This window comes from Danio rerio, chromosome 11 (assembly GCF_049306965.1).
Source record: "Danio rerio strain Tuebingen ecotype United States chromosome 11, GRCz12tu, whole genome shotgun sequence".
Lineage (NCBI taxonomy): Eukaryota > Metazoa > Chordata > Actinopteri > Cypriniformes > Danionidae > Danio > Danio rerio.
In genome coordinates this window covers 182,501-192,500 of record NC_133186.1, presented here as the reverse complement: position 1 = coordinate 192,500, position 10,000 = coordinate 182,501, and the positions used below count along the sequence as shown (strand labels likewise).

Below are 10,000 nucleotides of genomic sequence, written 5' to 3'. Positions count from 1 at the left end.
GTCTCTCTCTCTCTGTGTGTGTGTGTGTGTGTGTGTGTGTGTGTGTGTGTGTGTGAACTCTGAGCCTTTCATTACGTTTAATCTAAGAGGTGGTGTGTGAGGATGATGTCTGCTGTTGTTGTCTACCCAGATGAGTCCTGTGTTCCTGGGTTTGTTGAGCCGCATCGCGCTGCAGGCCTCAGCTGTCCTGCTGTATATGGTGTTTAACAGCGCTCCTTGTCCTGATTTTGATTATTGAGTGATTCCATCCAAATGTCAGCCTTGCCATGAAAAAAACAACATTTTTACCAAAGTAGCGAATCCCTTTACATGTTTTTGTGTAGGCTTGTGTTTTTCAGGACTGTAAAATACTCAAACATCTGAGTAAATGTATATATTTGATTCACCAGAGTCACACAAGAGGCAGATTCACATCAGTCACATCCATAACAGACAGACGTCACATCAGAGCTTTTTTCCTCATAAATATAAACATGTCAAATAAAATCAATCCTGATTGTTCTGTCGAGAGCAAATGTTTACTGCAAATGTCACAACCATACACTGGAATTGCTCTATTGTGTATTTATATATATATTTTTTTCTTTTATTTTAAACAAAAAAACTCAAATAATTAGCAATATTACATTCTTTTAATCCACTAAAAATTGAGAGGCGGGGCTCTAAAATAAACCCCGCCCACCCACTAGGGCTGAACAGTATATATGGTTTGAGCATGGATATCGCAGTTGTGTATCCACAATAGGCACATCGCAAGATTAGATTGTTTATTTAAGAGTAACAGATTAAGGTATTATTAAATTGTTTTCTTTGTTATAGAATAAACGTATTTATGCTACGATGACCATGTTATTTTTACATTTAATTGCATTTGAATACTGTTATTCTCTCCAGAAACCCCATAATGCACAGTTTATTCAGCTTTTATTTGTGCTCATTTACCTGTTAAAAATGCTCGATCACCTCAGTCAAGCTAAATTCATGAAATCTTTCCCAATAGAGCTGCACAGACTGTAAAGTCACAGGTGTTCAGATGATGATGATGATGATGATGATGATGATGGTGTGTGTGTTCCTGCAGGTGATTCTGTGATCAGTGAAGAAGTGCAAAATGAACGTGTTTGATCGCAACATAAACTTCGACGCTCTCTTTAAATTCTCTCAGATGTAAGTGTTTGTACAGGTGTGTGTGTGTGTGTGTGTGTGTGTGTGTGTGTGTGTGTGTGTGAGAATGATGTATTGATCATGTAGTAGATTGTTAGAGTGGTTTATGTGCTTCTGTGCACGTGTGTCTATGTGTTCATGCATGAGTGAATGTAATAATAATAATATGTTAGATGTTTTGAATCATTTATAATTGTGTGTGTGTGTGTGTGTGTGTGTGTGTGTTTCAGCTCGCGCTCCACTCAGCAGCACCTGAAGAATGTCTATGCCAGTCTGGCGGTGTGTATGCTGGTGGCCACGGCCGGCTCCTACATCTACGTCGTCACCAGAATCTTCCAGGTGTGCGCACACACACACACACACACACACTCATGTATAGGGCGGGTAAAATCTAAATCTCGATTATTGAACAATTTAACTCGATTACGATTAAATACCGATTATTTTATTTATTTGATGTTTTTGTCTTCATAGTTTGAATTGAATTGATATTGAAATAATTGAAGTAAACACACACTATCTACTGTCTATGATGATTTATTGAGCATCAACAGTGAATAACGGAAATTAACACACACATTGCCCAAAACACGGCTCTCCTCACTACACACACACACACACACACACACACACACACACACACACACACACACACACTCACACACACTCACACTCACACACACACATACACACACACACACACACACACACACACACACACACACACATACACACACACTTGGTGAAATTGCATTCGTGTCTGAACTGTGTTCGTGTCGTCTAATAACATAAATAATATTGAAATAAATAACTTTTTTAATTAAATGAACTCTCTTCAGGACATTTTTAGCAAAGTGAATTTGTATCATTAATGCTAAAAATTGTATTTAATTAATGTGTTCATTTGTTTGTGGTGTTAATAGTATATTTATTAATAAATGTTCTTTCCATGAAAATAGCCATTGTTGAGGACATGACATTAAATAAAGAACTAATCATCATCAATATTGATATAAATGCTTTTAAAAATAATATTAATATAGTAAAAAATAACAATATAAGTATTAATAAATAAAGAAAAGAAAGAAAATTAAATATAATTATAATATAAATACAAAAAAAAAATGAATTTAAGTAATAAAACAGATATGATGTAAATGATAGTCGTATGAACGCTCCTCTTCTGCTGCTGCTGTCCTGCTCAGGGTGGTCTGACCATGCTGGGCTCTCTGGCCATGATGGCGTGGCTGGCCATGACGCCTCACAGCCCACAGACAGAGAAGAAGAGGCTGGCCATCCTGGCGGCGTTCGCCTTCTTCACAGGTGTGTGTGTGTGTGTGTGTGTTTTACTGCGGTGATATCAGTGTTTACCGTGCTGACCGTCTGCTGTCCCTCTCCTCGCTCAGGTCTGGGACTCGGGCCGCTCATGGACTACGCCATCAGCATTGACCCCAGGTAACAGCGCTGTCTCGGTATTAGACTGTGATGATGTGATGTGTCCTGCTTTCACACCTGTGTGTGTGTTTGAGTTTGTGCACATGATAATTATATAATCACTGTTAAACATGCTCCTGCAGTTATCGCATATTCCAAGATGTGTGAGCAGATGATAACAATAATGTGTGTGTGTGTGTGTGTGTGTTCAGCATCATCGTGACTGCGTTCCTGGGCACCTCCATCATCTTCAGCTGCTTCACCCTCAGTGCGCTCTACGCTCAGCGCAGGAGCTACCTGTTCCTTGGAGGTACACACACACACACACCCTTGCTGCTTGAGTGTGTGTGTTAGTGTGTGTTTCTGACTGTTCTTCTGCTCCTCAGGAACTCTGATGACGGGTCTAACGGTCCTGCTGCTCGTCTCCATCCTCAACATGTTCTTCGGCTCCGTCCTCATCTTCAAGGTGTGTGTGTAACTGGGTGTTTGCAGCAGATGCGGCTCGTCAGGGCGCTTGAACATTTTGAGTTTACCTGTTTCAGTCGCGTGTGAAACTGACTTCACGGCAGACGTGTGAAAGATGGTGTATATTCGCTCTGCGCCGTGTCTGGCTCCATCAGGCTCTTCAGAGGTGCAGTCTGAGCTCATACACACTGCTGCTTCCGCTCTCAGTGTGTCGGCTGGAGGATTCCCCTCGGGATGTCCACTACAGGCGCCGCGTCACAATCACAGCTTTACTCGAGAGAGCTCCAGACTGGTCAACACAGTGCAAATGACCGCCAAAGTTCAGATTTATCTCAGCAAGTGTGTCAAGCTCCTCAAACACTCGATTCACACTGAATCACTCGCTGGAGTCGCGCCGCTCGCCCCGCTGCGTTTGCTGGAATAACACTGCAGGATGTCTAATCATGTCATAAGCTTGCTGAAACTGTGTGAGTGTATCATAACTAATAACTGTGTGTGTATATAACTCTGTGTGTGTGTGTGTGTGTGTGTGTGTGTTCTCCGTCAGGCTCATCTGTATCTGGGTCTGCTGGTCATGTGTGGCTTTGTGCTGTTCGACACTCAGCTCATCATAGAGAAGGCAGAGATGGGGGACAAAGACTACATCTGGTAACACACACACACACACACACACACACAGTGGTGAAGTTTGCAGAATATTGGTGTTTAATGATCATAATAATACACTCTGCGGTCAACATTTGGATCAGAAGTGTTGAGCTGTTTTCCATGAGCTGATGAAGGCTGTTGATTATCTTCAGATGTTGATCGCTGTATATTTGCACATCGCTTATTCTAAACTCCAGGTCAGACGTGCCTCGACACGGTGCAGATTATAAGTGGACAGATGAGGGAGTCAAACACACTTGTGTTGTGATAAATACAGTGAGCGTACAGATGTGCTGATCAGTTGTGTTTACACCAGTGTGAAGATCTCGTACTGTGCATGAAAGACGTGCAGGAAACACTGAGTATAGTGTGATCAGATATTGAACACCGCACACCCAGAACAGAACACTTACACACACTGCTGTACTGTTCACCACTGTGACCAGCAGAAACCGATCTGCAGCTGTTTATCAAGCTTACTAAAGATGATGTGTGTGTGTGTGTGTGTGTGTGTGTGTGTGTGTGTGTGTGTGTGTCCTGAAGGCATTGTGTGGATCTGTTTTTGGACTTTGTGACCATCTTCAGAAAGCTGGTGATCCTGCTGTCCATGAACGAGAAGGTATCTGATCATCATCATCATCATCATCATCCTCACAGCTGCTGTTTCTATATGGCTGTTTCCACTGTCGGGCAGCTCTAATGCAGTGTGTATTACGGGATAGTTCACCCAAACCTGAATGTTTTTCTTCCTCTACTCACTCTTCACTTGTTCCTAACCTGTTGGACTTTATTCTGTTGAACACTGAAGAAGATATTTTGAAGAATGTTGGACGCCAGTAACCGCAGTCTCCATGTTATTCTTCACAATATCTGCTTGAGAAAGAAACTCGAGCAGGACTAGAACAGGTCAGATGTGGGTGAGTCTTCATGTGTGGGTGAACTGTCCTGTATAATCCTGATGAACGGGTTTAGTGGAGGAGCTGAAGATGCTGAATGTGGGAATGTACAGGTTCAATGATGTTCTCCCCATATCTGATGTTTTAATGTGAAATCTTCTATTGTGAAGTTGATTTCATTACATGATAAGATCAGATGTAGAGCAGGGGTGTCCAAACTCTGTCCTGGAGGGTCCGTGTCCTGCAGATTTCAGCTCCAGCTTGCCTCCACACTCCTGCAAAGATGTTTCCAGAAAGCCTAATAAGGGCTTGATTAGCTTACCCAGAGGTGTCTGATTGGGGTTGGAATTAAACTTTGCAGGACACCGGCCCTCCAGGACCGAGTTTGGACATGCCTGATCTAAAACCATCTTACCAGGATAGCCGTCATGTTCTGATGTGTTCCTAACCAAACACAGACCTTTAGCATGTGTGCTGCTGATCCCTGACTCTGCTACATCCACACTTGTGTTATGAGTTTAAGACTGGCCAATCTGGCAACCTCCATGTCTGATGGGTTTTGTGTGTTTTTAGGAAAAGAAGAAGGAGAAGAAGTGATGTGGAGCGCGGCGGACGCATCTGTGAGCTGAGCATTGTGAATATGATGATGACCTCGTTGGATTAGATTGACGTGATTTGATATGGTGTCTTAATTTTATTTTTGGATAATTGTTATTGGGCTTTGAGTATGTGGTGGGGCTGTAGTGAACTAACGCGGAGTCTTATTGAAGCACTGATGTGGAGCGAGCCCCTGCGTTAATCATGTAATGTACATAGGTTTAGTCGGAGGATTAATCGAGTTCTTAATGATGAAGACTTGCTAACAGCGTCAGAATCGCCTCCTCATCATCACATGATCCGCTCGTCAGGGCTTGTTGCTTTACTTTATCAAGATTATTCTTTGTTGCCAATGTCATGATAGATGGTTTATTTAGCCGCTGCTGTTAACGCCAGTTTATTTAGAGTTCTCACCACTGTTAATGCGTTCATCATGCACACATCACATGTTTTATTTTCTTCATCAATATTGTGCTTCTGGACTGATCAATAAACTGATGCCACAGATGGGGTTAGTGTTGCTGTCGCTTCTCTTTTATACACACACACACACACACACACATATATATATATATATATATATATATATATAATTATGAGCAAGAGTTTTGCCAAGATCAATTTTATGACTCACAATTTACTCTTATATTTGCTAAATCTACATTTCCTGAGTGCCGCCGGTGACGGTATTTCATCATCTGTTCATTTTAACGTAATGTGTTTGTCTTTAACAGGTGAAGAGTCGTATTCAGTGATGTTGCATTATTTATTTTAATTCTTTGTCATAAAAGTTCAAGACACTTCAGGGTTTCTCCAGTTTATCTCGATGAGTGCACTATATTGGGTTAAAAATAGTAAAAGCAGGAGGAGATTGGTGTTTTAGCCCCTCTGAAGTTCACTTCTCTGTATTGCAATTTAATACAAACCTAATTATGACAAACTATAATCTCGAAGACGTCTGAATGCATTTTACCAGCGTTTTCTGTTATGTAGGAAGAGTAACACATTTACTGTCACCCTAAAACTATTAATCCATAATATAATCTAAACACCGCAAACATGAGTAACTATACATCATTTAAAAGCGTAAACATTTCCAGTCTTTATATCTGCTGACTGATGCTGTACATTACTGAGCAACAGTTATTAGTTTGCTTCAGGCACGCTCATCAGTTATAAAACATTACTTCGTTACAGCAATCCACATTTACATTATTTCAAATGTTTTTTTGTTGTGTGTGGCTTATTTCATATCAAACTGCCCATACTACATAAGATGTTTATATCTGCAATTATTTTCCACTTTATATAACTTTAAACACACACACACAGATAGGGGGCGCTCTTGTTTGGCACTAAAGGAAACTGCTGGTCATGTCTGCCACTGCAGCTGCCAATCAGACTGAAAGCTCTTTCTGAGATGTCAACATCAAATTTGGAACATTCTCACATACTTCGCTTTGGTTTAGTCAATTTTAGGCTGAAACTGGTTTGAAAATGCTGATTTAATGTAATAGACATTTATGGTATTCAGAAAATGAAAGATGCATAACTTTTATTGATTCTTTTTCACTTCAGCTAATCTGGCTTACTGTAAGGTCCAGTTTTGATCTGGATTCTGAAGAAGCCACTGAGCTCCAGTGCAGTTTAACAAGAGCAAACATGCCTCACACACAGCGTAATGAAAACTACTGATCAGAGTCTGGCCAGTGCTTCCAGAGACGTGTGATCTCCCTGATAACAGCTGCAGAATGATTGATGTAAGCAGTGGTGTTGTCCTCTGCATGGTAAATATATTGCATACGGGGTTCATCTGTTAGTCTATGAAGCAAACGGCAGTGCAGTGGTGTCTCTGTGTCCTCCAGCCTCAGCCCATGGTGTGGATGAAGACTTTGTGCACTTCTCTGTATGCGTTTCTGAGGAGCACGTAGGGAAAACACATCTCCAGCATATCCTGACTCAAGAACGGCGACTGCTCCACGATCTGAGACACAAACAACAGAACACAATCAGATCCTGAGCTCAGCGCTACTCAATAGTTCATTCCTGGCGCCGGTTACACCAGCAGTGTGTACAGTGAAACGTAGCCTAGGGTAAAGGGACGCTGAGTTACGACTCACACACGAAATAATTTAGTGTCGCACCACTGATATTAGCTGAAGCATAACACTGCATTCCAACTACATATTTACAGCAGCCTCTACCCATGTATAGCACTATAGAAATGCTAATTATTTTAGAGCCGTTTAACAACTGAACCGCTTATTGGGCATTACATCATTCAGTGTGAAGAGCTTATGACCTACTAACTACATTCTGCCTTTAGAACATCATGTGGTGCAGCTGAAGTAAGCACTAATTTAGCCACACGCGAGCTACAGTAGTAGTTACTAGCATCTAGTGTGGACTTAGTAGTACACAGTACACATGCGCAGCTGCTGTAACCCTGCCCTGGGGCTCATGATCAGCATCATTACCATGTGCAGAAGGATATAAACCGAATCCCTGTTCTTGATCTCTCTGTTGTCCACATTCTGACCGAGCTGGAGTAGGACAGAGGACGCCACCTACAGGACAAACACAATAACAGCATCATCATCATCATCATGTTAGCCTCATGCTAGCCGTGTTCAGTTAGTGCCCGCGAGAGTGTTTGACCTTCAGGAACTCCTGCATCTGCGTCTGGATGTTCTTCCTCTGGACGGTGAACATGGCCGCTGCCACGTGGTTCACCGCAGTCGCCAAACAGTGGATGTTGTTCTGGTGACCTGTTGAGGTAGTGTCATAGAACGTTACACTCATATTCTTAATAACTGATATTCTTAAATTGACCAGAAAGTAAACATTCAAGACTTCATTCACTACTCGTGTACTCTGGAAAGTGTGTGGAAAATAAAGGAAATCCTTGAAATCTGAGCCATAATCTTGTTTCGCTCTTGATCGGAGCACGCTGGTGGAGATCTGCTCTTGGATTGAGCACAGACTCTTCTTAAGTTAGGTGCTCAACCCTCAACACCTACCTGCAGATTTCAGTCGCAACTCATACCAAACACACCTGCCTGTAATGATCAAGCTCTGTTCAGGTCCCAGTTCATTAGTCCAGGTGTGTTTGATCAGGGAAGGAGCTGAACTCTGCTGGAGGGGAGATCTCCAAACAGGGTTGAGCAGGCTTGTGCTAGATGCTTTGGTTTCCTCATGGTTTCTGCTGTTCCCCTCCAGGATTCAGTGTCTGTGCCGCTCTTGTCAGTCCCCATGGTTACCCTGGTTAGTTGCCATAGTGATTCAGTGTGTCTCCACCCCCTTGTCACCTGGTTTGCGCTCTGTTCTCCAGTTTATAACCGCCTGTTGAGTTTCAGCATTTCTCCATCAGTTGTTCCTGCTCCAGCCCTGCTTTGCCTGCTTCTGGTTTTAGATCAGTTGCTGCACATGGATCCACTAATCTTCTCATCCTTACCTGTATTACAGAACAACTGACCCTTAATGGTTCCAGCAGTTTGTTTAATTCATCTTCATTTTGGGAACCACAGAGACCCTTGTAAAGGTCTTTATCAGACTGGGACCTCTAACATCTCTAGATATGCTACGCCTGTTAATACCTCATACTTATAAAAGCCTACTGCAGTCCTCGACACTGCTTCCCTCAATCTGCTCCAGAACCAGGTCCTATTCTTCTCCCTAGTCCAGATCCTGCTCCAGTCCATGACTTTGCTCCAGTCCATGACTTTGCTCCAGTTCTCGGCTCCACTTCAAGTCCCATGCTTTTCCTCAAAGTCCACTCCAGTCCTTGATTCTGCTCCAATCCATGACTCTACTCCAGTCCTCAGCTCCAGTCCAGAACTTTCCCTACTTCACAGGTCTGCTCCTGAACCACAGCCTAGCCCTAGTCTATTGGTCCACCCAAGGATCTGCTCCAGTCCATGGGTCCAGTAAAGAATCTACCCTTGTCCATGGGTCTGCTCCCGGAACCTGCTCCAGTCCCCAAATCTCCTTCAGTCAGTGTCCCTGCTCCAGTCCTCCACCCTAACTCAGTCCACAGGCTGCTCCAGTCCCTGCTCCTACACTAAAGCCAGCCCTTTCTGCTCCTCCATGGTGATCCCACAGAAGTGTTCTTCTGCTCTCCTCGCATTACTAGGGTGGGCTGCAACTTGACAAAGGTGCTTTCCTGCTTCTCCTGTGCCTACTTAGTGGTCTGCACCCCCTACCTGAGACAGTCCTCCTACTCCACCATCTTGGATTCCTGCCCTGCTGACTATGCCTTTACTTTTTGTTCTTGCCTGTTCTCCTGCTGTGCCCTGCCTCCAGCCTCACCGGCTCTACCTGGGCTCTGCTTCCAGCTTCACCTCTAGATCAGGGGTGGCCAACCCTGTCCCTGTAGATCTACCTTCCTGCAGACTTCAGTTGTAACCCATATCAAAAACTGAAGCGGTGTTGTGTGGTGTTGATGTGCTTGACCTCCGTGCTCGCGGCTGTAGAATGAGTTTGGATCCAGGCAGAGCGACGGCAGGGAAACGGCGATGTACACCAGCAGCAGACAGCTGATCTTATACTCCTCCTCCATCGACGGGTTATCTGAGGGAGAGAATAATGTGTCATTCAGGCAGATCCACCCAGGACACGGCTCTAAACACACACAGAGTCTCCTCGATCAGGACTTCACCTGTCTGCATGTTTGCTAATGCGGAAACCAGCGCGGGGTCGATCTCACAGGGCAAACCAGCGGCCGACGCCATTTCATACACACCCAGAGTGACCTGCACACACACACACACACACACACACACACACGTCACACTATT

The 10,000-nt window shown here is 43.5% G+C and overlaps 2 protein-coding genes across 5 annotated transcripts in view; one reads left to right on the top strand and one right to left on the bottom strand.

The window, feature by feature from the left end:
• Positions 1–5,715, top strand: part of tegt (testis enhanced gene transcript (BAX inhibitor 1)) — a 6,804-nt gene extending 1,089 nt beyond the window's left edge. For both annotated transcript variants that reach the window (XM_002663672.7, XM_009305712.4), the window contains exons 2-10: positions 1,082–1,167; positions 1,395–1,503; positions 2,370–2,487; positions 2,571–2,619; positions 2,811–2,908; positions 2,985–3,064; positions 3,611–3,711; positions 4,255–4,330; positions 5,181–5,715. In XM_002663672.7, the coding sequence (XP_002663718.1) occupies positions 1,112–1,167; positions 1,395–1,503; positions 2,370–2,487; positions 2,571–2,619; positions 2,811–2,908; positions 2,985–3,064; positions 3,611–3,711; positions 4,255–4,330; positions 5,181–5,204 (711 nt within the window). In that variant the 5' untranslated portion in view covers positions 1,082–1,111 and the 3' untranslated portion in view covers positions 5,205–5,715. The remainder of the gene's footprint in view (positions 1–1,081; positions 1,168–1,394; positions 1,504–2,369; positions 2,488–2,570; positions 2,620–2,810; positions 2,909–2,984; positions 3,065–3,610; positions 3,712–4,254; positions 4,331–5,180) is intronic.
• A 979-nt stretch (positions 5,716–6,694) lies between these two features.
• nckap1l (NCK associated protein 1 like) overlaps positions 6,695–10,000 on the bottom strand; it is a 125,328-nt gene continuing 122,022 nt past the window's right edge. For 2 of the 3 annotated variants that reach the window (XM_073915903.1, XM_073915904.1), the window contains 5 exons: positions 9,862–9,955; positions 9,657–9,773; positions 7,863–7,972; positions 7,682–7,771; positions 6,695–7,188 (listed from right to left, as the gene is read on the bottom strand). In XM_073915903.1, coding sequence (XP_073772004.1) covers positions 7,072–7,188; positions 7,682–7,771; positions 7,863–7,972; positions 9,657–9,773; positions 9,862–9,955 — 528 coding nt within the window. In that variant the 3' untranslated portion in view covers positions 6,695–7,071. The remainder of the gene's footprint in view (positions 7,189–7,681; positions 7,772–7,862; positions 7,973–9,656; positions 9,774–9,861; positions 9,956–10,000) is intronic. The other variant, NM_001114412.1, reaches the window with a different exon arrangement.